Source organism: Hevea brasiliensis, chromosome 6 (genome assembly GCF_030052815.1).
Source record: "Hevea brasiliensis isolate MT/VB/25A 57/8 chromosome 6, ASM3005281v1, whole genome shotgun sequence".
NCBI classification, from domain to species: domain Eukaryota; kingdom Viridiplantae; phylum Streptophyta; class Magnoliopsida; order Malpighiales; family Euphorbiaceae; genus Hevea; species Hevea brasiliensis.
Window position 1 is genome coordinate 28,990,248 of NC_079498.1, and position 27,951 is coordinate 29,018,198.

At 24.3% G+C, this 27,951-nt stretch overlaps 1 protein-coding gene and 1 long non-coding RNA gene across 2 annotated transcripts; one reads left to right on the forward strand and one right to left on the reverse strand.

Moving 5' to 3' along the window:
• Window positions 1-1,715: 1,715 nt before the first annotated feature.
• On the reverse strand, window positions 1,716-25,210 carry LOC131180807 (uncharacterized). The gene is made up of 2 exons (XR_009149495.1): window positions 24,610-25,210; window positions 1,716-2,454 (listed from the first exon to the last, which is right to left on the reverse strand). It is a non-coding gene; the product is annotated as an uncharacterized LOC131180807 (long non-coding RNA).
• On the forward strand, window positions 19,070-20,365 carry LOC131180806 (inositol transporter 1-like). Its single transcript, XM_058148535.1, has 2 exons — window positions 19,070-19,337; window positions 19,531-20,365. The coding sequence occupies exons 1-2, from the start codon at window positions 19,314-19,316 to the stop codon at window positions 20,182-20,184; spliced, it is 678 nt and encodes a 225-aa protein (XP_058004518.1). The 5' UTR covers window positions 19,070-19,313; the 3' UTR covers window positions 20,185-20,365.
• Window positions 25,211-27,951: the final 2,741 nt, after the last annotated feature.

Consider the following 27,951-nt stretch of genomic DNA (forward strand, 5'->3'; position numbering starts at 1 on the left):
TTTTATTATGGCCTGCTTAATTCCACTAGTAAATATAATTGATAACTGATAATTAATACTGATAATTGATGATGATTAATTTATATTAAGTATTTAATAAAATTTTATCTATTTACTATTCTTAATATATAAAATGACTAATATATATATATAATGAGATGTATATAAAATCATTTTCCATTAATAAGAAAAAGTAAATGACAATGATTGAAAGTAGAAAGAAAGCAAGTCCCTCATATGCTAATTGAAATAAGATGCTGCCCATATAAGAAACCAAAGGGAAACAAGGATAGAGCCATAACGGAAAGGACAATTATAAAGTTCCCACCAATGGGGGCAACAAAGGTAGAAAGATCCCAACACTCTTCCTTCACATGACCTTGGATTAATTATTGCTTTGTTTTAATTGGAATATTTATTTATATTTTTACCTTTCACAAAAGAAAATTTACTCTTATATTTGTAGAATAAATAAAATAAATAAATTTTATCCATAGTTTCAATTGTGGTTGCTTATTCTCAAATATATAGAAGTAGTTAATATTTTTTATTATAAGTTGTGAATTTGTGATATATAAGACTAAATTATAAGAATTTCGCTTAATCATGCATTGGTCAATTAATAAAAGAAAATTTTAGTAAAAAGTATGGTGAATTTTAAATTTTATAGTTAAGGAGATTTTGTTCTACTGATTAATGGAAAAAAAATAAATAAAGTTGTGGGGAATGATTTACAATTAAATTGGTTATAATGTATATTTTGCCCATATATTCAAATCTTGAGAAAAGAAAAAGAAAAAAAAAACTAAACTTAAAGTATCTTTTGGTCCTTAAACTTTAAATAAAAAGTCAATTGACACCTTCACTTTTAATTATATCCCATTTAACATCTGAACTTTATATATAAAAATGTAACTATTAAATCCTTGAATTTATAAGAATGTAGCTATTGAATTTCTTTATTTTAAAAAAATATAACAAAAAATAAAATCGTGTGCAAGTCACATTTGCACGTTCACTAATTATAATGATTAAATAATTACATTTTTATAAATTTTAGGTATTAATTAAAATTTTTATTTTTTGAAGATCACAATGTAATTTGAAAAGTGTTTCACTTAAAAGACAGTTTTTGTTTTCCCTAAATTACTATTTTAAATGTTGTTAAAATAAATAAAGTTGAAATATTTTATAAATTGATTTTTAGTAATTTATAACTAACTTTGATTGGTTTAATCACAAAGTGATTTTAATCATTTAAATTTTAATAAACATCTTGAGAAAATAAATGAACAAATATTATATTTTTGTTAAAATTAATAGTTCACTAATTCAATGGTTGGCTAATAAGATATAATTACTTTTTAACATTTTTTTTTACATAAAAATATAAAAATAATTTCACAAGTGTATGATACTTGCCATTGTGGAGTAAGGATCCATACTGGCAAATCAAAAGACAATACAACATTTCAAATAAGAACCTTTAAACATAATCATAGTTGCCAAAGGGAATTCCATTAACAGTTTGGTTAGCAACAACTGAAAATCTGAGAAATATGCTAAAGACATGAGGAATATGTAATCATGGTTTGGATGTCACAGCCATGTAGAAGAAGTTTCAAAGGCAGTTAGGGGCAAATGTGCATTTACAACTGTGTTATAGAGCAAAAAGGAAAGTCAAGAAGGTGATCCAAGGGGATTTGGCAGAATAATACAGAAGAATACATGATAGATTGAGAGCATGAATTGCTTTTGTACAGCTGATTATGCATTTATCATGAGTCAATTATTTTAATAACATAACATAAACATTCCATTTCATCATATCAAGCAGAATTACACAGATAACATAGTCATGGGCAATTTTGTGCCAATTCACTTAACACAGACATTTTTACAAACACCTTCTGTGCATAATGAAGATAACTTACTAACTACTACAAATACAAAATCTATACCTGTCTTCTGAGCCTCATTGCATATTGCATGTATTCCACCAATTGCTTTAGAGTTGTCTCTTATTCAAGCAAGTGCTTCACTTCATTTTCAATTCTTAGATCATTCTCCAAAAGCCTGATAAGCATCCGAGTTTGCTTTACCACTGTCATCAATTCAACCTCCCCAGCTCAATTGAATCCTTATAGCCCTCAATTTCATCCTCACAACCTTTTATCTTCTCATTCAAATTGTTAAATATTCTTTTATATCTACTACAAGGCGTTCCGTCGTCAACCAATTGAAAGAAGATGCATCTCTTCTCTTCCATACTATACCTATTAGTCGACCAGAGCTGTGAAATTTCTTTCCATTGTTTCCATCTGTCATTGTAGTCCAAATGAGTGCTGTGACTCCACATTTACATAGTTAAAGCTTGCTGGAACTTGAACTTTCTCTACTGCTCTGCACTCTGCAATGAGTCTGTGTTTCAATTCATCTTCAACCTTCATTACTCTACAATGAATTTTAGAACTAGGATTTCAAATATTAATTAATTATAATTTTTAAATTTTACATAAATCAGTGGAATAAAAAAAAAAAAACTAATTGATTGTTCAATGTCACATCCATGCGCCTTAAACATTGGATCATTTTTACTAATTGTGGCACAAAACATTATTTATACATTTTTCATTACATTTTTATGAAATTTAAAGATTTAAAAGTTATATTTTTATGAATTTAAAATTTTAATTGCTATATTTTTATAAAGTCTATATATTAACTAAAGCTAAGAATACTTAGCGTCAAAGTTATATATATTAAATGACTTTCAATACAAAATTCAAAGAAGAATTATTATATATACTTGGAACACAATGTTATTAGATGATTTGGTACACCGAACTAATAAAATCACGACACATCATATGTATTAAAATTATACTGTTAAGTTAAAAACTTCAATGCAACAATGACAATACCTTTTACATTTTCTCATTTGGTTATAGCAACTAATGTTAATAACTTGGTAAGTTATAAGGTATATTCTATAAATTAAAAAATAATGTATTAAATATCCATATAAAAATCATTACACCATAAAACTAAAAAGATAAAATCATTACTCTACGAATGAAGATGCACAATTTGAGATAAATTTTAATAATCGTTCCTGAATTTATATAGTTATAACACTATAATCTCTCAACTTAAAAATATAATGTAAAACTCTCTTAACTTTTAAATTTTACATAGTAAAATTTTTCTAATTTCCAATCACTAATTTTTTAGATAGATACTAACCTAGAAGTTATAGCGTGACACTTATTCAATATTTTTCTTTTCTTTCTTAAGTTATATGTAAATTGAATCATTATCTTATCTGTAAAAGGAATAATGTTTTATATAGAGAAACATAATTTTAAGCTTTGCATAAAAGAGAAAAGAGAAATATTGGTTAAGTGCCACATTAAAACTATTTATATCAGTATCTAATTGAAAAATTAGTAATTGGAATTGAAATGAATTTTACTATGTAAAATTTAAAAAGTAAGAGAATTTTATGTTATATTTTAAAATTAAAAGACAACTATATAAGTTTATGGATAATTATTAAAATTTATCATAATAATTTATTTAATGATTTTTTAAGAAAAAATTATTAGATACACTCACTGTATATATATTATCTCTTATAATTATATGAGTTTCACACTTTAATTATAAAAAAATTTTATGAGAAAAAAAATATTATTTTTTAATATTTATGACGTATTTAATAATTAACCTTTTTTAGAGTGGAAAGCTAAAAGGGGCCTTTTGCGTAATTTAAAAAAGGAAAATGTTACGTTACCATGCATGGAACGGTTGTATGATTGGCTGGACAGGCAGTAGAAAAGAACTCTCTGGAATCTCAAGTTCTCAACACGGGTATCTTCCTCTGCATCACACGTACATTTTACAAATCCTACATCCGCCAACATAGATAAACATCTTCTGGATCAGGCCTCTAGCCAACTGGCCATGCTCTTGATCACATGTAGATTCGGTTGCAGGCTGACATCGAGTGGATGAGAGTGTAGCAAAAAATGTGGTAGTTGCTGAAGTGCGGGGCCCATTCAGTGTTTTGAGGCAAATAAATGTAGGTCACCGGAAATGCTGACTCATGTTTCCCGCGTAATTATTGACTGATAGAGACAAGCCACGTGGGTTGTTGGCCTGTAACTGTCCTTATTGTAAATCTCGCAATCGTAGGGCCCCACGCGGCTCATTGGGGATCGCTTCATGGGTTCATGCACATGCACTCTCTGCAAATGTATGACCTTACTAAGTCCATGCATGCATGTCACAGAAAATGTGGGCCCTTTCACCTTTCAACAATAATAGTTTAGCTTTTATTTTAATGTTTATTGTAATAATTAAAAATAATTTTTTAATTCATTAGTAAAAAATTTAAAGATATTAAGGATTAAATTTAATGATCAATTTAATTATTTTTTATTAAATAGAGGAAATTATTTTTATTAAATATAAAATTTTCAAGTTAGCTATCTCATAGGAACTTAAAAAAAAAAAAAAAAAAAAGCCTTAAGATGACTGAATCAAGATGCTAGTTGACATTAGATCACACGAATTAATAAAAAATTAATTGAGTCGTTTGGTTTTTAGTTGATCAACTTTTTTATCTTATTCAATTAAAAATTTCAACAAAGTTTACTAAAATCAATTTAGTGAATCAAGCTAAATTTAATAATATTATTAATAAAATATTTAACTTAATTTATAACCCAGTTAAACTAATTTATAAGTTAGAATTTTAAGTTGATATGTTATTTAGAATATATTTAAATTTTATAAATTGTACTTATAAATTAAAAAAAAATAAAGAAATAAGTTTTTCATTCTAATACTTATAAATTAGTTTGATCAAATATATTAATTTATTATTCTCACTTAATTTTAAAATTTTAATGCATACCCTCATTATTTTCTTTATATATATTAATTTAAATAAATAATTTACATGAATTTAATTGAATCTTAAAATAATTTCTACTAGAATTTTGGAAGAAAATATATTTCTATTAGTTTTTAACAAAATATTTGTTTATTTAAATTGCATTATTATATAATTAAAATATATATTTTTATAATATTATAGTAAAATAATTTAATATCATTTTTAATCATTTTAATAATAAATATACTTATAAATTAATTTTTACCAAACACATCATTTATTTATCAACTACTTAAAAGTATTTTAATTAAACATATAACTATTTATAATTTTAAATACATATAAGATTAAATTAACTTATAAGCATTATATGTTTATCAACTAATTTTTATAAACTAAGCCAAACACTCTATAAAGTTTCATTTATTTTGAAAAAAAAATTATTTTATTAATTTTTTTTTTTTTTGCATTTCCTAATATTTGAAACACTTAGGCAATAGAAAATATTTTCTAAATAAAAAAATCAAATATTTTAAGAAAAATAATTTTTTTAAAGGAAAAAAGTTATTTTTTTTACTTTAATAATGTTATTAAAATGTAAAAATATTTTTATATATATATATAATATAAATTTATATTATTAATTTAATATTAAAATTAAATAATAAAAAATATTTTCTTAAAAAATAATTCTTATATATAAATTATTTTTTTATGCAAGAAACGGATCCACAAGAAAAGAAAATGCTATATATGTTATACCAGAAGACAAAAACATAACCAGAACAAGTATGAATCGGTGGGCATTGGTTCTTGCAAGATTTTGTGGCGAGTGGGAAAGGAATTAAATAAAACGTAAAAGATATTGATCGATTTTTAGAAAAAAAAAAAACAATAATTTGCAATAATAAAATAAGAATATGATTGCATGTAGATTTTGTATTCAAAGTCATGACAAGTTGATTGCGTCTTTGAACATGGTGTGCTTCGATTCCAGGAATTATTCCCAAAGATACCGCATCAAATGTTTCTTTACTTAAAAGCCTACAATTATTTCTTCTTTTTATTCTTTTTTTCGGATTTGCAAGTCAATAAGATAGGTTTTAGCATAAATTAATATTTAGTCTCTTTTTTATTTTAGAAAAAAATAAAAATTTTTATATAAAAAATATTTTTTATTAAAATATTTTTTATTATTTAATTAATATATGTTTATATTATATATACAATTTGTAATATATATATATATATATATATATATATATATATATATTCAAGATCATGCGACACGCATTAAAAATTTTTTTTATTGAGTTATTTTCTTAAATGTTTAAAATATTAAAAAATATAAAAAATATTTTTTAAAAAAATATTTTATGTGAAACAAACACAGTTTTAATATATATATAATTTGATTTTTTTTAATAAAATGATATTTAAAAAAAATATTTAATTGTATTTCATTAACCAAGTCAATTAAACAAGTGAGATTTCACTTAAAAAAAAAAACACTTTCAGCAATCAATTGACGAATTTGACGCTAATAATATAAATTTGATTTTGGCTCAAAACAAAATTAATCAGACTCATTCTAATATGGTTCAAATTATATTATGATTAATTCAATTTTAATTGATTTTGGTTTGATTTTTATATAAATTCTGAATCGACTCTTGGTTTGATGCACTCTTGAGTGAATATATATATATATATAAGCGTGAAGCTCGCACTGACTTTGTGGTTTTATTTTTTTATATTAATATAATTAATAAAAATTATATTAAAAATTTATTTAACTATATTTTTTAATAATATAAATATTATACTTATATCTTATAAATAAAATTTTTATTTATCAATAATTATTAAAATTATTAATTAATTTAAATGAAATAAAATTTTAATTTTTCACTATATTATTTATGCGTATATAGTTTTAGTTTAAGATCTATATATTTAAATGTGAATTCTAATTATAAAATAAATAATAGTAATATTAGTTAGAAAAGTAAATTAATTAACCCATCTCAAATGAAGCATAATACTATTCTTAAACTTTCATCTTCTAATTTAGATAATTTAATTAATTAAAAAAATATGATAATATGTTAAAAATTTGAAAATATATCATGTAAAAATTAAAAATAATAAAATAATAATTAATAATTTTTATTTTTAAAAATAAAATAAATTTTTTTTAAGAAAATAAAGACATTAAAAATAAGAATCTTAATTGACAAAATAATCACAATATTATTATTAGAATAATAAATTAAATTTTATTATAAATAAAATTATTTTAATAAAATAAAGGGATCATATGGCGGAAAAAAAGTGGAAGAAGTAAAATAGAGGGGCAAGAGAATCTTTTTACTGTGCTTAGCAACAGTAAAAGTGTGCCCTCTTTTAGATATATATATATAATTTGACTAATTAGGGTAAAATGAATAAAGCTAATATGATGATCAAATAAACCTTTGTTGCATTAATTAAATATAACTTCTAAATATGGATGAAAATAACATTTGTTGAACACGTGTAAGTAATTGGGTCCACAATTAAACATGTACAATACAATGTACTTAGCAGCAGCTTGGTTTCAGATTTTAGGCTAGTATTAGTGTTTGAGTTGTATTAAAACAGCATTCTTTTAAAAAAAACCTTTATTATAAAATTTTAAATTTAATATATTTTAATTATAAATGCGTCAAAATAATTAAATAATTATTTTAAATTATTTTTCAACGATATTTAAAAACTAATTGTTTTAAATTTAAACATTATATTATTTTCTTTTTATATAAATTGAAAAAAAAGAAAAAAAACTCAAATGAGCGAATGATATGCTTTTAGAGAGTGTTTCATTTAGTTATTTTTTACTTTTAAATTTTAATTTAAAATATATTTTTAAATTTATAAATTTATTTTAAAATGAATGATTAATTATTTAATAAAATTATTTAAAATTAATTTTTAAATAATTTAGTGATTGATTAAAAGATATTTAAAAATAATTTAATTTACTCAAATAATAAGAAAATATTTATTATTTAATGTTATGATCATTAAAATAAGGATAATATTAATACTTTAAAAAATTATTAAAATAATATAATTTTTTATTTCATCAAACATAATTTTAAAATAAATATATGAATTATAAGTAAAAATATTTGTTTAACTAATTTTAAATAATTTTTTAATTTATAAATTAAATTAAATTAAATATTATTATATTTATAAATAAATTTAATTAATTTATAAATTAAATCGAATATTCAAAGTCAGACACATTATATCGATCATCACCATAACAGATATTCCTAATTTTTTTTTTAATCAAATGTGATGTGAAAGGTGGCTGCAACAATTGCTTAGTAAAACTTGTACGCCATTATTGGCCGATAGTGGGATTGGGAAATGATAGTGACCTATATTATTATAAAATAATATTCAATTAATAAATAAGTCCAATAATAATTATTAATTTATTATTATAATTAAGATAACTGTTTAATTAATAAATTATTAATATAATTAATGATAATATTTGAATTTAACTTAGTCAAAAATTGAAAATTTTCAAATTTTAATAGAATTTATTTATTCTTTCTAGAAGTTTTGTAAATACTAATAAAAAAATTGTGTATAATGTAATGGATATATAAATCATTTACATTATGAAATTATTGAAAATTATAGTTATCTAAATAGAGAACTAATTTCAACATAATAATTGATGGATACCACGATTGATTGTTATAGATAAGATCATCATTTGTCTAGAATTTTCTAAACCACTATACGTAATGAATATTGCAACTTCTAATCACTAATTTTACTTTTCCACACTCAACAATTTCAAAATATAAATGTGTTATTAAAATTTTAAATTTTTAGTTATCAATTTAATTTTTTATATAAAAATTAAAATATTTTATTAATTAGAAGTATATTACAAAAGGGAAGTACAAATCTGATATATTATATTTTATATAAATGAAATTAATTACTCATATAAAAAATAATATACTCATATAAAAAATAATATAAAAAACTTGAAAAATTTGATACTGTTGACAGAGCATATAGATTGGTCAATAGGTATAGTGTGAACTCCACTCTTCAACTACATAATTTTTTTTCTTTACGAATTCTATCAGATAATCTCTAAATTTAAGTTTCTTATCAAATGAACTATTTGCATCTCATAAAATATATTTTTAAAAAAAATAAAATATTTCAATAATAAAAAAATAAAATAACTCTATTAAAAAAAAAGAAACACACAAAAACTTAAAATATACTAATAAAGATATATATGAAAATTTATTTACTTAAAATCTATCAATAATGATAAATTTAAAGATATATATCCAAAATCTATTCTAAATAAATATAGATTTATTAAAGAAAAAAAACCTAATAAAAAAGAAAGCAAAGAGGTTGCCATTGGTGAAAATACTCGCCAGTGGCCACCCAAAGTGAAAATCAAAGAGGAAAAGAAAAAAGAAAAGAAGAGAGAGAATATTGAAAGAAAAAAAAAGATGAAAGGGGAGATAGGAATGGTAACAGAGCAGATTGAGGTAGGGATCTCTCTACCCGTCTCCGCCCCATAGGAGTTTGATGCTGGAGCAAAAACTTTCCCGTCAGAAAGTGGGGCGAGGCAGGTTTCCACATAGGGAGTTCTTTTTTTATTTTTTAATTTTAAATTATTAATATATAATATAAATTTATTTAGTAAAAAATTAAATATAATTAGAAATACAAATTTTAGATATTATTTTAACAATACATCTATATTTTTTTTAAAATTATAATATTTAAACATATAAATATATAGAAATAAAATATTTTTTAATAAAAAAATAATATATTATTATGTAAGACGAGTTACACGGATTCAAGACAGAATAAAATATTTTCATTCTTGCCAATGCAAATCGAGATCATAGCAGAATCAAGAATCAAGTTCGAGATGAGTTGGATCAAATTCGAGAATTTTTACTGTCTCTTAAAGGAAAACAAGAAATTTATAGAGAGAAGGGCTCTTTTATATATATATATATATATATATATATATATATATAAAGCCCCTACTAATAATCGATAACAATTATTAAACTATAAACCAAAACTGTCTATAAAATTTATGCATTTTAGGAAATTTTTTATAGTTAACTTTAATTAGATTTAAATTTAAGATTATATGATGTTAAAAATAATTTTAATATATTAAATTAATTTTAAGTATTTTGTAATTTTATTTTATTTTATCCAATAATTTTTTTTTTTAATTAAGGTCAATGGAGCTTCCACTTGTAATGAAAATAATGTATCCTTTCTTTCTAAGTGAAAAAGAGTGATAAGAACGTTAGAGCCACCATAACTATAAATAGATAACCTACCTAAATTGTCTATTTTCAATATCATATCATGTTGATTGTTTAATTTGACTACAGATAAATTAATTATCTTAAATTCTGTTTTTTTTTAATAATCTATTTATACTAATTCTCAAAAATAAAATTAATTATTAATAGATCTAATAACCTAAAAATCCCAACTTCACACTGTTTTCAAATCTATTATTTTTTTTAATTTTATCAATTTTTAGCTTAAATTATGATTTTAATCATAATTTTATTTTTTTTTACAGTTAATTTTAACTGAGACTCAAAGTTAACGCCTTATAATTTTAGAAATAATTATAGTACCACTAACTTAACGCTCATTTGATTTTGTTACTAGTAATTTTAGATGCTGTTAAAAAAAAATGATTTAGAAAAAATTATTTTATTATTTTTATTATTAAACTTTTTAAAATTTAATTTTAAATTATTTTTTTAATATTTTTAATTAATATATTAAAAAAGTGTTTTTTTAATAACGATTCTAACAAAATTACACAAACCTTATGAATTCTGCCAATTTTCAAAGTGTGAAACAAGATAGTCCAATATTAAATTATTTATGAATATTTTAAGTTTAATTCTTTAAATTAAATAAATTATTTATTAACATTTTAATTCAAATTAAAATAAATAAAAATAGATAGTAAATTTAAAATATATATATAAATTTTGATTTTTCATATCATTAGCTTTTATTAATATTGAATACATTAATAAATTCTAATTAAGTAATATTAAAATTAATTTAATTTTTTTTATGAGATTTTAAATTTCAATTCAATTAAAGCATAATTAAGAAAAAAAAAAAAGGGATTGGGATAACTATTTCTTGTTCTTTATTTATGCAGGATCATCTACATCCACTTTGCTTGTGCATAAGCCAAAAGCCGCCCACGTGTAGATGACTAGATAAGATGTACTTCTGATGTGAAGACAAAGGCTAATACTTCACGGCACTTATCAATCATTTTCCATGATAAGTACTTCTTGTTTACCTTGTAATTTTCATCAAATATATAATTATATATCTATATATTATTTAATTTAATTTATTTTTTTTTTTATTATAGGGTTAATTGATTATGGAGCACTTGTTTTCTTTCTTATCCTTTTAGAAGCCACATGATCTTGATTCCCCATGTGTGGATCCCATTAATACTTATTTCATTCTCCACTAGCTAGAATATGTAATTTTGGCTAAGATTCCCTTTGGTGAAAAAGAAACTCAGCATTTCTCCTCCCCACTTTCTTTTATTTATGTTTATTATGAGTATTAGTTCAATTAATAAAAATAAATTTTTTTTTATCTATTAAAATTTGAATATATTGAAAATTTTAAAACAATTTTAATTGCATTAAATTATATCAGGAAGTATACATTTAAAATCAATTAAAATTTTAATTTTAATATATATATATATATATATATATATATATATTTTATACTTTTCGTTAGATAATTTTTACAGTCTGTCCCTAAAATTTATTTCATATTTTACTTTGATTACATTAAAAAATTGAATTAGCAACCAAATTTGTGGCTAATCAATTTAGCAACCAATTTCAATCGGTTAAAATAAGGTTGATTGCAAATAGCAACCAATAATTGAATCGATTACTAAATTAATTATATTTTAAAAAATAAAATTTTAATGAAAAAATAATTGACCATAAAAAAATTAGAGTTTTTAATTTTACAATTTTATAAATTTTTTGTAAATTGATTGCTATTTGTAACTAATTTAGCAATAAAAAAATCTGTTGCTAATTTAAAAAAATAAAAAAATTAAATTTTCAAATAACAAATAAAAATTATCATAAATAACTTAGTCTAAAAAATTATAAAATAATAATTTATTAATAAAAAATTATTATAAAAATTATTAAAATAATAAATTATTAATGAAAAAACAGTACTACAAAATTAATATAAAAATATAATTAAAAAAAATTACTAATAACAATTACTAATCAAAATAATTAAAAAATATATTTATAAGATAAATTAATAAAAAATTGACATATATATATATTATAATAAAAAATTAAGAAAAAATTAATTAGTACTAAAAATAGTATTATAAATAATGTAATATATATATATATATATATATATATATATATATATTATAATAAAAAACAAATTAAATAAAAAAGATAAGAAAATAAAAGGATGAAGAAGAAATTATATGAGAAAGAAAAAGAAGATGAAGAAGAAAAATGAGAAAGAAAAAGATGATGAAGAAGAAAGTAGAAAAAAAGAAAAAGTTAACGATGAAGAAAAATGAGTAAGAAAAGGGTCATGAAAAAGAAAATGAATAAGAAAGAAAAAAATGATTTAGAAAATAGATTATAAATAAAAAAAAAGATGAATAAAATAGATGATAAAGACAAAGATAATGAAGAAAAAAGAGAAAAAAATAAAATGAGTAATGGGAAAAGAAAATGTGTAGTAGTTTATATAAGCGAATTAGTAATTGATTGTAACAACTGATTGTCAGTTGCTATTTTTTTCTAAAAATTGGGAGAAAATTTTTTAGAGAAAAATTTTGTAACCGATTCATAATTTATTACAAAATTGATTGTAAAAATTAATTATTATTAGTAACCAATTCATAAATTGATTGCAAATTGAAAAAATAAAATAAAATTGGGCTGTAATTTTTGGGGGACAAATTTTGCAAACGATTTCCTATCTGTTGCAACCGATTTCATTCGGTTGTAAAAATTAATTATTATTAGCAACTGATTTACAAATCGATTGTATATAAAAAAATAAAAAATTGAATGAAAATTTTTAGAGGAAAAATTTAGCAATTGATTTAAATTGATTGGAAGTATCAGTTGTTGATAATAATAAACAAATAATCAGTTGCAAATTTGAAGCCTTTTAAAGCCACTGATTTTTACAGCTAACTTAAATTGATTGCTAATTGTAATTAAATTTCGTAATCTATTACAAAATGGTTGTTAAGTTTCAGAGCCAATTAAAATAATTTTTTAATTTAGCAACTAATTTTAGCCTTCGATTTTTTAATTTGTTCTTAATAGCAGCTGATTTTAAAATCGGTTGATAATCGAATATTTAATATTTTTCTAATATTGATTAGTGACCAATTTAACAATCAATTATAAATCGATTACTAATAACAATCGATTTTTTAATCAGTTGCTTAATTTTTAAAAATTAATTATTTTACTAAAGAAAAATTAAAAATTGATTGCTAATAGCAACCAATTTCAGTCAGTTACAAAAATCGATTACAAAACTATTTTTTTTTAATGTTCTATCATTTAACTTCAATTTATTATTAAAAAATCTATAAACTTTAATTTTATTTCATAAAAAGAAACTCTCTAACTTATAATAGCAAGTTTTTAGATTAAAAAAATTTATCTGAGGTGTAACGTGAAGTTTATAAATGCAGTTTTAATACTTTATAATCAATGGCAAATTATCCTTTTTTGTTTTTTTTTTTTTCTTCAGGTCATTATGATAGCTTTGGTATTTTATTGATAGCTCTAGGTGAGATTAAAACGACTAATATTTTTTAAGTGTACGAGGAAATAAATTAAAAAGATAATTTTATTTTATTTTAAATTTAAAAATTTATTGAAAATAGGCCAGAGAAATTTTTATAAAATAAAATAAAATTAAAATTAAAATTATTTTTACTAATAAATTAAATTTAAGAAATAAAAATGAAATATAAAATAAAATTAAAAGATAAACTATAAAAATTACCTGCTTTTTGTTTGTATGCTTTCGTTTATCCTATGTTTGGTTCATGGACCACCCACTTGGTGGTTGCTTTTCTTTGTGTCGTGTTGATGTTTTTTTTTTTTAAAATATTTTTTTAAAAAATTTAATTAGTAATTTTTAGTTATGGATTGATAATTTATAGCCACTAAACAATTTTCAACCACTAAACAATTTTTTAAATATTTTATTTTTTTATATTTAAAATATGCACTAAAATGCAAAAAAAAAATCAAAATTTAAATATAAATTGAACTTGTAATTGGATCAAAATTAAATTAGATTAATTTTAAATGATTTGGTTTGGTTTCAAATTAAAAATTAGAATTTTTTACATTATTAAAAATTATAAAATTATTGATCGTAAATTTAATCAAATTGAATCTAATTGAAATTAATGAAAATTAAATTGAAATTGAGCCAAATAAAATCAGAACCAATGAAAACCATTTAGCTCGGTCTCAGGTCCCCAGCTTTTAGGACTAAAAGCGCTGATCCAATTTCGATTCCGACCCAAAACTGGATCACACCCATGCTTGGTTTTAGGTGATAAAATTTACAAGTTGAGATTCCTATAGCTGGTAGCCAGGCAGAGACAACTCTCTTGCTTAAGAAAGAAAAAGTTTTTTTCTTTGATTTTCTAGCTTCTGTTGCCGTCATAGGGGTGTACATGAAATTATTCAAGCCGATTAAATTGTACTAATTGGACCTAATTTTTATGATTTTCATTTGAGTTATATTGATTATGGGTTTGAAATTATATAATTTGATATATTTCGATTTGATTTCAGTTTTGAAAATTATCAAACGGATATAATCCAAATCGATGCTTGTTAAAAACAATGAAGAAGGGGCAATATAAACACTCCTACTGTAAATAAAGAGTTTGTGGCGCGTAAATTTTCTTTCTTTTTTCTACTAGGTTAGCACTTTGTGGTGGGTGGGCTTCTATTGCTCTAGCCATTTTTGCAACTCCAGGATCTATTTCTATACCTGGCTAGGAAGGTCATCTTGTCGACTCCATGCTAGAGAGAGCTCTGTGGCAACACCTCTCATCGATATTGAGCTATTCATCTTATTAGCTGAGGAAGTTGGAGGTCTCCTTGTTTAGCTGAGGTGTTGTGTGGTCAAAGGCATTTGTGATCTATGCGATGTGGACGTTTCTTGTTGGCTCTGGTCGTGAATCAATGCCTTGGACGGTGGCAACCATGATCAGCGAGAGGTCTCTGTTTCCGTCCCAGATTTCTTAGGGGTTTTTGGTTGGATAGGTTCGGTTTGTGGGTTGATTTGTATAGGTTTGGGTCTTAGCTCAGTCAGGTTAAGATAGTTTACTGTTAGATAGTGATGAAAAATAAAACTAGATCGAGATTTTAAAAATTTCTTGAGATCAAGGAGATTCCAGCACTGATTTTTACAAAGAAACTAGATCGATATCAATCTGGACTCTTGTTTTTAGTTTTAATTTTTTTTTTCTATTTTTTATCTTAATTTTTAATATTTAAAATATAAAAATTAATATGTTACTACTAAAAATTTTAAAAAAATTTACATATTTATTTTATAAAAAATGAATTTATTTGAACTTAACTGAAAGTTTTGGGTAGATTTAATGAAAAAAATCAAAAATTAATTTACTTGAATATTGATCATAGAAAAATATAAGTGCATACTTGAGTTTTATTTCATATTTTTTTTATTAAATTTGAAATTTATGTTATAATATTATAATTTTAACGGTAATTTCAATATTATTAAGTCAAAACTCATTAAGTACATAATAATTATTAAAGTGAATTAATAGAAATTAACATTAAAATATATATATATATATATATAAATATGGATTAGCCTCCTAATATTGCTAAAAGAATGCTTGAAATTGATGAGAGAGGAAAATGATTTTCTCACTCTCTTTCCAACTTTTTAATGTTGACAAATCACAATGTTTTTTTAGTTAATAAAAAATTAATTTTATATAAAAATAAATTTTAATAATTTTAAAAATAAATATTTAAAGTAAATTTTATACAAAATCATAAGAAATGTACACATAATTAAAATAATAATATAAATAAATTTCATAATGTTGAATTTACAATAGTTGCATTTAATTTTTTTTTATATGATTGTTGTAATTTATAATGTGATAGGACAATTTGGATATTTTAATTAGTAAAATAATTAAATATTAGATCTATGGTGAATCATTGGCCTAATTTTACACATTTTTTTTTATTCAAGTCTTGTAAAAATTCATTCTCTATTTTAAAAAATTATTATAAATATTACTTTACTGTTCAAAAATATAAATGAATTTAATTCAATTAAAATCACACAGGCATACATTTAACTGATTAATTAAGTTATTACTCTTCTTAAGAAAAAAATTAGCTTTTTTAAGTTGAATTAATGAGTTTTTTTTGGTATAAATGAAAAAAATATATATATTTCATTAATTAAAAATATAGTATAAAAGAAAATTATAAATTAATATATTATATTTTTGCATAACTGAAATTGACTACTCATAATAAAAAATAAATATGAAAAATTTGGAAAATCCAATAAAATTGATAAAACATGTAAGTTGAATAATAGGCGAGCTGCACACTTTACTTTTTAACTCTATAATTTTTTATGAGTTTTATCGTACGAACTCTAAATTTAGATTTCTTATTGAAGGAATGATTTGCACCTTATAAAATATTTTTTTCTAAAAGGGAATGAAATATCTCAACAATAAAAATAAATAAAAATTTATTAAACAAGAGAAAAAAAAACAACAAGAATTCAAGATCCATCGATAAAGATAGATTTAGTAATTTATTCACTCAAAATTTATTAACAATAATATATATAAGGATCTGAAAGGTATTTTTATTTTACTTTTATAAAAATTGAGATATGTAAATATATGAGACGCTTTAAACATTTAGAGTGCCATGAAATTTGTTTGATAAAATTTATGGGAGAAATGATATATTTGGCCAAAGCTTTTATGTTGTGTTTGTTAATAATTTATTTTGTATTTGATGTGCAAATACTTTAGGGTTGAGCAAATTTCAGTTCAAATCAAAAAATCGAATTTAAATTGAGTCAATTCGGTTTAATTGGTTCAATTTTAAAATTCAATCGATTCGGTTCGGTTCAGTTTTACATTATAAAAATTTCGATTATTTCGGTTCGATTCAGTTTTGAAGAGAAAAAAATTGATTAAACCAAACCGAACCGAATAGTAATTTATATGTTCAAATTGAATCAAACTGAACCGAATCGATTTTTGAATTGATTTATTTTAATGGGAAATTTATGAATTATATATAATTATATATATATATATATATATATATATATATTAATTGTTTAATTTCATTAATTAATGGTTATTAAGTTCAAATCAAAGTCAAAATAGACCAAATAACTTAAAAATCAAGTCTAAATTAAAAAATCAATCAAAAATAAAACTGATCAGTTTAAACCAAGTTGAACCGAAATAGAGCGATTCGATTCGATTCAATTTTTTACTCATTTTAGTTCAATTCGATTTTTAAAATATATAATTTGATTTTTATAATTTAATTCAATTCGATTTTGTTCAATTCGGTTCGAATCGAATGCTCACCTCTAAAATACTTTATGCAAAGGAAATTTAAATTTAAAATCTATCTAATAGAGCAAATAAAAAAGTGGTTGAAAACATTCTAAATACTTTATATTATTTTTTATAATATATTAATTTATATTTTACTTTTATATTTTATTAATAAAATATATTTTAATATTTGAACACAATTGAAATTTTCAAAACTTACTTTACCTGATAAGTAGCTGGGTTGATGTGAAGGCAATTTTCTGGGCACGATTATTCTTTCTTTCTGGGTTTTCCAAATTTTTGTCTTGTTTTTTGCTTTCTAATGTTGTTGCGTTGACAGGTCTCTGGAACCTGGCGGTGGATGCTCGGAGTTGCAGCGGTGCCAGCTGTGGTTCAGTTCTGTTTTATGCTCTGTATGCCAGAATCTCCTCGTTGGCTTTTTATGAAGGTATTCAATGTGCCAATCATTCTGTGCAGAAAGTACTTTGAAAATACCATCACAAACCAGCTAATAGTTCTCATTTTAATATGCAGGATGATAAAGATAAGGCCATCATGGTACTCGCCAAAATATATGACATTGCCCGATTGGAGGATGAAATTGATCACCTATCTGCCTCTTCAGAGGAAGATCGCCAGAAACAGAATAATATCAGATACTTGGATGTGTTCAAATCAAAAGAAATCAGACTTGCATTTCTTGCTGGGGCTGGACTTCAGGTAAGATCAGGCAAAAATTCTCAATTCCTATGCATCCTAATACTGACTTTGTCATTAGATTGAGCATGCTTGATGAACATTAATTATTCTATGTGCTGCACTCTGGATTGGAAGATAGGCTCCATCAGTGATGTTGCAATCAAGACATCTAGGTACTTGATTACCATTTGGCAAAGTTATGTGGCAAATGGTCAAATTTATAATATAATTTTCATTTGGAAAAGATCCTTATTTTTGCAAATATGCTTTCACATATTTTTGTGGAAATTTTGGATCATCTAGAGTATTAGGATTGTTTTGTAGTCAAGTCTTTGTCTGTTTATTAAGAATGAACATTTTGCAAGTCTTTCTAGTTGTCCTAGTCTAGTTGATAAGAAATTGAGATCCATAAATGTCCATGTTGTGTTCTTCTTCTTCTTTTTTATTTGATAATAAATTCTAGTATTTCAATGTGTTTTGAACACTTTAATGTCTAGTACTTTTAGTTATCTCCTTTCACTTTTCTCAAATTAGTTCTTTTTTCTCTCTTAGTTGGGGGCCTTTTTTCTTGTTTTATCTTTCATCTTTTTACGGACTAGCCTCGAGAAAGGTGCCATTTGGATTTGTGCAGTACACTGTAAATAATTTTTTTGTTGACCCCTTCTTCCAAGAAATGGAACTTACAGGGTGTGAGCTTTGGAATTCATTGTATAGATTCATCTCCTGGTTGTTGAATATAGAATTGTGGCTATGCGTAAGTTTGGTGTGCTCTTGACACAACCTGTTTCCAGCATTAGAGATCCAAGATGTGAGCTGTTGGTGCTTCTCTATATTGAATTTCTTTCTTCTATAAACCAAAAGAAAATGTGTTATGTTGAATATGCGTCCAGGTGATTGCATTTGCTTGGACGTGCTTTTAGGAATCTTGTCAGTGTTTGTGATATCATGCTGCATATTGTCAACTTTCTGGTGAGTTGTGCAAGCAACCAAGTGAAGGAAGGAAAAAAAAAAAAATAAATAAAAAAAAAAAAAATATATATATATATATATATATATATATATATATATATATAAAGGAATTTATATGAACTAGATAAAATGTTATTTGCAAATAGGAACTCTCAGTGCTTAATGAATGACCAAGCATTTTGTGATGTTGCAGGCTTTTCAACAGTTCACAGGCATCAATACAGTTATGTACTATAGCCCAACTATTGTTCAAATGGCTGGCTTTAGTTCCAACCAAATAGCACTTCTCCTTTCCCTCATCATTGCTGCAATGAATGCTGCTGGAAGCATTCTTGGCATTTACCTTATTGACCATTTTGGGCGGAAGAAGTTGGCTCTCTCAAGCTTAACTGGTGTAATTGTTTCTCTTGCCATCTTGGCTGGGGCATTCTTTGGCCAATCATCTGATTCTTCAAATTCACTCTATGGGTGGCTTGCAGTGTTAGGGCTAGCCTTGTACATTTGTTTCTTCTCACCTGGAATGGGACCAGTTCCATGGACTGTGAACTCAGAGGTTTACCCTGAGGCTTATCGAGGGATATGTAGTGGAATGGCAGCTACTGTGAATTGGGTTTCTAATTTGATCGTGGCCCAAACTTTCCTTTCACTTGCCAGTGCTGTGGGAACAGGTCCAACTTTCTTGATCCTTGGAGGCGTGGCTGTCGCAGCGGTTGTGTTTGTGATTCTGTTTGTGCCAGAGACTAAAGGGCTCACATTCGTTGAAGTGGAACAGATATGGAAGCAGAGAGCTTGGGGCAGTAGTTATGACGCCGAGAGCCTTCTCGAGCAAGGAAACGAAACGTCATAAGCATGTGCGTAGCCCAATAATATCAGCATCATATATAAAGGTTTTGAAGATAGTTTATATCTATCATAGTTTTCTGGTATCCATAAATGTGATATGCATGGAAATATTTTGAAATCAGTCCAGCGTAGTCTTTAAATATTCTAGGGTTTAAAACTTGGAGATGGACATGAAAGCTTATGACTGTTAGCTCATTTTGGCCTTGAATCCTGGGAGTCTTTTTAAGTGACACCCTAGGAAAGGCTGTTCTTTTAGAATTGTGTTCTCTATTTTATATGTGGGAAGTTGTATTCATTTGACGGACATGGACTCGCCTTCTTGTATTTGGATGTAAAGATTATATGTGATGCTGATGCGTTAAACTTATCATTGAAGTAATTGCTCTCTCCTGCTATAATTTTTCTTCCAATTAGAAAGCCTAGGGCTGTTTTCTTTTGTGTTGGGCTCATGAAGGAATTAAATGAGACATCTTTGTCGTTTTAAGTGTTTTTCTCCAACCAAAAAATAGAAGTATGGGTTTCCTCTTCTCAATGCTTCAAATAAAACGTCGGCAAAAACACAAAATTCACAAGAAACTTGTAAAACACCTTAAAAATGTCATAAATAAGGTTGTAAAATGTTAATGTTTGAAAACAAAATCAATTGCTAAGATTGCTTTCACATTGTGGGTTTGAAATAAGAAAATGAGACAAAATATCATTGGGAAAAGTCTTCAAAATTAAGTTTTATGTCAAATAATTTTATATATTTTCTAATAAAGTAAATAAGTCAATACTGAATAAAATATTATTTTTTAAAGTAAAATATTTTTTTAATTTTAAATATTAAAAATTATTTATTAATTTTAATTAAAATAAAATGTAAAAATTATAAAAATTGAAAAAATAATATTTTATTAAATATAAATTTATTTAACTTTAATTAAAAGGTACTGAAATTTATTTAGCTGAAATCTTACCAAGCTTATTCAATTTTTTCCAAATATCATATATACATGGATTGAGACGAGAGATGGATGAAATTGATTTGACATCATAAAAAAATTTGCAATTTTTTTCAACCAATGCAATCCTGAAAGAGACTACTTCTGCTTTCTTTTGACAATGCATAATGTGAATGCACTTTCAGCCTCAGCCTCAGCCTCAGCCTCAGCCTGAGCCTCCAAAATTATTATAAATGTTATAATGATTGGCCACTCTGATTTGGTTTTTGACCAATTCATCCACCAATATCAAAATTTTTTTTTTATTTAACATTTCTTGAAGAATGCACCAACACCCAATTAATTTATATATAAAAAAGATGACTTTAGTGCTGGATTTAACAACTAATGTAATTTATGATAGTTTGTAACATATAGTTTGCATTTTTCTATTATATGCAACATGAGAGTTCTTTTCCAACAAGTGACTTAACTGCATCAAAATCAAATTATTAAGGCTTTGTTTGGTTTAAAATTATCCATTTTCTAAAAAGTATATATATATTTCTTAAAAATAGTACATTTTTAAGTAACTTATTTTTTAAAAAGTACAATATAAATATATTTATTATATAAATTAACTTTTCAAAAAGTTATTTATTTTTAAATTATAAAAAATAATAATATCCATAAAATAATATAAAATGTAATAAATTAAAAGATAAATTAATAAATTATATTATATTTAATTAGAGAATTACCAAGTCTTAAGTTACTTCTCTTATGCGAAAAAAAAAATGCATTACTTTTCAGAAAGTTGATTTGATAATGCATATAAATAAAATCATTTTTATCCCCAACCAAACAAGGCCAAAGTCTTCACCTACTTATTGGAAGAGAAAATTTTACAATACTCCTAAAGCACATAAATTTAATGCTTCCTTACTTTATATAAGCATGGAATCTCTATAAAATACGGGAGATGAGTCTAACATAATTATTAGTGAGGATATTTGTGCACTAAATAATTTTATTTTTCTCTTAATTGGCCCATTGAGGCTTTGGGAGTCTCTCAAAAATAGGAAAATAATGATATTTTGTTATCCATATATTCTTTTAGGCTCAAATGACACACTTCTGACATATTTCTCTGAAAATACATATCAAAATTCTTCAAGACCTCTTTTGAAAAGAGCAACTTGCTTTCAGAATAAGTGTGCTTTCTTGTATGAAATCATATCCCTTGGACTCATATATGACATTTCTTCTTCCTTTTGCTAATTTTTATAGGGTCCACCACATGCTGGAAGGTATGGTATGGGAGCAATATGCTTGCAAGAGCATCCTGCTTGATAGGCTTCAAAACCTTGTAATTGATGCCACAGACGAAGGAGCAGGAATTATTGTCATGGGGAGTTTTGGCCATTTAGCTGAAAGGTGCAATCAATCAGTATTTCCCCCACCCATAAATTTTGATTTGGGCTCAGTCATTTTGTCATCTGGTCCTTTATGATGACACAAGTAACGATTGATGATCAATTGGAATTTGCTTCTATAGCTTTATTATGGCCTGCTTGATTCCACTATTAAATATAATTAATAACCGATAATTGATACTGATAATTGATGATAATTAATTTATATTAAATATTTGATAAAATTTTATCTATTTACTATTCTTAATATATAAAATGACTAATATATATATATAATGAGATGTATATAAAATCATTTTCCATTAATAAGAAAAAGTAAATGACAATGATTGAAAGTAGAAAGAAAGCAAGTCCCTCATATGCTAATTGAAATAAGATGCTGCCCATATAAGAAACCAATAGAGCCATAACGCAAAGGACAATTATAAAGTTCCCACCAATGGGGGCAACAAAGGTAGAAAGATCCCAACACTCTTCCTTCACATGACCTTGGATTAATTATTGCTTTGTTTTAATTGGAATATTTATTTATATTTTTACCTTTCACAAAAGAAAATTTACTCTTATATTTGTAGAATAAATAAAATAAATAAATTTTATCCATAGTTTCAATTGTGGTTGCTTATTCTCAAATATATAGAAGTAGTTAATATTTTTTATTATAAGTTGTGAATTTGTGATATATAAGACTAAATTATAAGAATTTCGCTTAATCATGCATTGGTCAATTAATAAAAGAAAATTTTAGTAAAAAGTATGGTGAATTTTAAATTTTATAGTTAAGGAGATTTTGTTCTACTGATTAATGGAAAAAAAATAAATAAAGTTGTGGGGAATGATTTAAAATTAAATTGGTTATAATGTATATTTTGCCCATATATTCAAATCTTGAGAAAAGAAAAAGAAAAAAAAAACTAAACTTAAAGTATCTTTTGGTCCTTAAACTTTAAATAAAAAGTCAATTGACACCTTCACTTTTAATTATATCCCATTTAACATCTGAACTTTATATATAAAAATGTAACTATTAAATCTTTGAATTTATAAGAATGTAGCTATTGAATTTCTTTATTTTAAAAAAATATAACAAAAAATAAAATCGTGTGCAAGTCACATTTGCACGTTCACTAATTATAATGATTAAATAATTACATTTTTATAAATTTTAGGTATTAATTAAAATTTTTATTTTTTGAAGATCACAATGTAATTTGAAAAGTGTTTCACTTAAAAGACAGTTTTTGTTTTCCCTAAATTACTATTTTAAATGTTGTTAAAATAAATAAAGTTGAAATATTTTATAAATTGATTTTTAGTAATTTATAACTAACTTTGATTGGTTTAATCACAAAGTGATTTTAATCATTTAAATTTTAATAAACATCTTGAGAAAATAAATGAACAAATATTATATTTTTGTTAAAATTAATAGTTCACTAATTCAATGGTTGGCTAATAAGATATAATTACTTTTTAACATTTTTTTTTACATAAAAATATAAAAATAATTTCACAAGTGTATGATACTTGCCATTGTGGAGTAAGGATCCATGCTGGCAAATCAAAAGACAATACAACATTTCAAATAAGAACCTTTAAACATAATCATAGTTGCCAAAGGGAATTCCATTAACAGTTTGGTTAGCAACAACTGAAAATCTGAGAAATATGCTAAAGACATGAGGAATATGTAATCATGGTTTGGATGTCACAGCCATGTAGAAGAAGTTTCAAAGGCAGTTAGGGGCAAATGTGCATTTACAACTGTGTTATAGAGCAAAAAGGAAAGTCAAGAAGGTGATCCAAGGGGATTTGGCAGAATAATACAGAAGAATACATGATAGATTGAGAGCATGAATTGCTTTTGTACAGCTGATTATGCATTTATCATGAGTAAATTATTTTAAAAACATAACATAAATATTCCATTTCATCATATCAAGCAGAATTACACAGATAACATAGTCATGGGCAATTTTGTGCCAATTCACTTCACACAGACATTTTTACAAACACCTTCTGTGCATAGTGAAGGTAACTTACTAACTACTACAAATACAAAATCCATACCTGTCTTCTGAGCCTCATTGCATATTGCATGTATTCCACCAATTGCTTTAGAGTTGTCTCTTATTCAAGCAAGTGCTTCACTTCATTTTCAATTCTTAGATCATTCTCCAAAAGCCTGATAAGCATCCGAGTTTGCTTTACCACTGTCATCAATTCAACCTCCCCAGCTCAATTGAATCCTTATAGCCCTCAATTTCATCCTCACAACCTTTTATCTTCTCATTCAAATTGTTAAATATTCTTTTATATCTACTACAAGGCGTTCCGTCGTCAACCAATTGAAAGAAGATGCATCTCTTCTCTTCCATACTATACCTATTAGTCGACCAGAGCTGTGAAATTTCTTTCCATTGTTTCCATCTGTCATTGTAGTCCAAATGAGTGCTGTGACTCCACATTTACATAGTTAAAGCTTGCTGGAACTTGAACTTTCTCTACTGCTCTGCACTCTGCAATGAGTCTGTGTTTCAATTCATCTTCAACCTTCATTACTCTACAATGAATTTTAGAACTAGGATTTCAAATATTAATTAATTATAATTTTTAAATTTTACATAAATCAGTGGAATAAAAAAAAAAAACTAATTGATTGTTCAATGTCACATCCATGCGCCTTAAACATTGGATATTTTTACTAATTGTGGCACAAAACATTATTTATACATTTTTCATTACATTTTTATGAAATTTAAAGATTTAAAAGTTATATTTTTATGAATTTAAAATTTTAATTGCTATATTTTTATAAAGTCTATATATTAACTAAAGCTAAGAATACTTAGCGTCAAAGTTATATATATTAAATGACTTTCAATACAAAATTCAAAGAAGAATTATTATATATACTTGGAACACAATGTTATTAGATGATTTGGTACACCAAACTAATAAAATCACAACACATCATATGTATTAAAATTATACTGCTAAGTTAAAAACTTCCATGCAACAATGACAATACCTTTTACATTTTCTCATTTGGTTATAGCAACTAATGTTAATAATTTGGTAAGTTATAAGGTATATTCTGGATATTAAAAAATAATATATTAAATGTTCATATAAAAATCATTACACCATAAAATTAGATAGATAAAATCATTACTCGAGGAGTGAAGATACACATGCTTATCGTACCTAATAATTTGGGATAAATTTAACAATCGTCCCTGAATTTATATAGTTATAACACTATAGTTTCTCAACTTAAAAATATAATATAAAACTCTCTCAATTTTTAAATTTCAGTAAAATTTTTCTAATTTACAATCACTGGTTTTTTAGGTAGATACTGATCTATAAGTTATAGCGTGGTATTTATTCAATATTTTTCTTTTTTCTCTCAAACTATATGTAAATTGAATCATTATCTTCTCTGTAAAAGGAATAATGTTTTACGTGGAGGAAAATAATTTTAAGCTTTGCATAAAAGAGAAAAGAGTAATATTGGTTAAGTGCCACGTTGAAACTATTTATATAAGTATCTAATTGAAAAATTAATAATTAAAAGTGAAAAAAATTTTATTGTGTAAAATTTAAAAAATAAGAGAATTTTATGTTATATTTTAAAATTAAAAGACTATTATATAAGTTTAGAGATAATTATTGAAATTTATCTTAATAATTTACTGCATGATTTTTTAAGAAAAAATTATTAAATTTACTCAATGTATATATATTATCTCTTATAATTATGTGAGACTCACATTCTAATTATAAAATGAGTTTTTTTTTATGAGGGTAAAAATATTATTTTTTAATGTTTATTACGTATTTAATAATTAACCTTTTTTAGAGTGGAAAGCTAAAAGGAGCTTTTTGCGTAATTTAAAAAAGCAAAATGTTACGTTACCATGCGTGGAACGGTTGTATGATTGGCTGGACAGGCAGTAGAAACGAACTCTCTGGAATCTCAAGTTCTCAACACGGGTATCTTCCTCTGCATCACACGTACATTTTACAAATCCTACATCCGCCAACATAGATAAATATCTTCTGGATCAGGCCACTAGCCAACTAGCCATGCACTTGATCACATGTGGATTCGGTTGCAGGCTGACATCGAGTGGATGAGAGTGTAGCAAAAAATGTGGTTGTTGCTGAAGTGCGGGGCCCATTCAGTGTTTTGAGGTAAATAAATGTAGGTCACCGGAAATGCTGACTCATGTTTCCCGCGTAATTATTGACTGATAGAGACAAGCCACGTGGGTTGTTGGCCTGTAACTGTCCTTATTGTAAATCTAGCAATCGTAGGGCCCCACGTGGCTCACTGTGGATCGCTTCATGGGTTCATGCACATGCACTCTCTGCAAATGTATGACCTTGCTAAGTCCATGCATGCATGTCACAGAAAATGTGGGCCCTTTCGCCTTTCAACAATAATAGTTTAGCTTTTATTTTAATGTTTATTTTAATAATAAAAAATAATTTTTTAATTCATTACTTAAAAAATTGAAAGATATTAAGGATTAAATTTAATGATCAATTTAATTATTTTTTATTAAATAGAGGAAATTATTTTTATTAAATATAAAAATTTTCAAGTTAGCTATCTCATAGGAACTTTAAAAAAAAAAAAAAAAAATCTTAAGATGACTGAATCAAGATGCTTGTTGACATTGGAACACACGAATTAATAAAAAAATTAATTGAGTCGTTTGGTTTTTCGTTGATCAACTTTTTTATCTTATTCAATTAAAAATTTCAACAAAGCTTAATATCCCCATCATCAGTTCACTAAAATCAATTTAGTGAATCAAGCTAAATTTAATAATATTATTAATAAAATATTTAACTTAATTTATAATCCAATTAAACTAATTTATAAGTTAAAATTTTAAGTTGATATGTTATTTAGAATATATTTAAATTTTATAAATTATACTTATAAATTAAAAAAAAACAAAAAAATAAATTTTTCATTCTGGTACTTATAAGTTAGATACTTACAAATTAATTTGATTAAACATATTAATTTATTATTCTCACTTAATTTTAAAATTTCAATGTATACCCTTATTATTTTCTTTATATATGTTAATTTAAATAAATAATTTACATGAATTTAATTGAATCTTAAAATAATTTCTATTAGAATTTTTGAGGAAAATATATTTCTATTAGTTTTTAATAAAATATTTGTTTATCTAAATTACATTATTATATAATTAAAATATGTATTTTTATAATATTATAGTAAAAAATTTTGTTAATACAATTTATTATTTAAGAAATAATTTAATATATTTTTTAATCATTTTAATAATAAATATACTTATAAATTACTTTTTACCAAACACATCATTTATTTATCAACTACTTATAAATACTTTAATTAAACAT

Coding starts and splice junctions, on each gene's coding strand:
- LOC131180806 (XM_058148535.1), top strand. CDS start 19,314: ATGCTGCATATTGTCAACTTTCTG. Junction 19,338..19,530: donor TGCATATTGTCAACTTTCTG/GTGAGTTGTGCA, acceptor GTGATGTTGCAG/GCTTTTCAACAGTTCACAGG.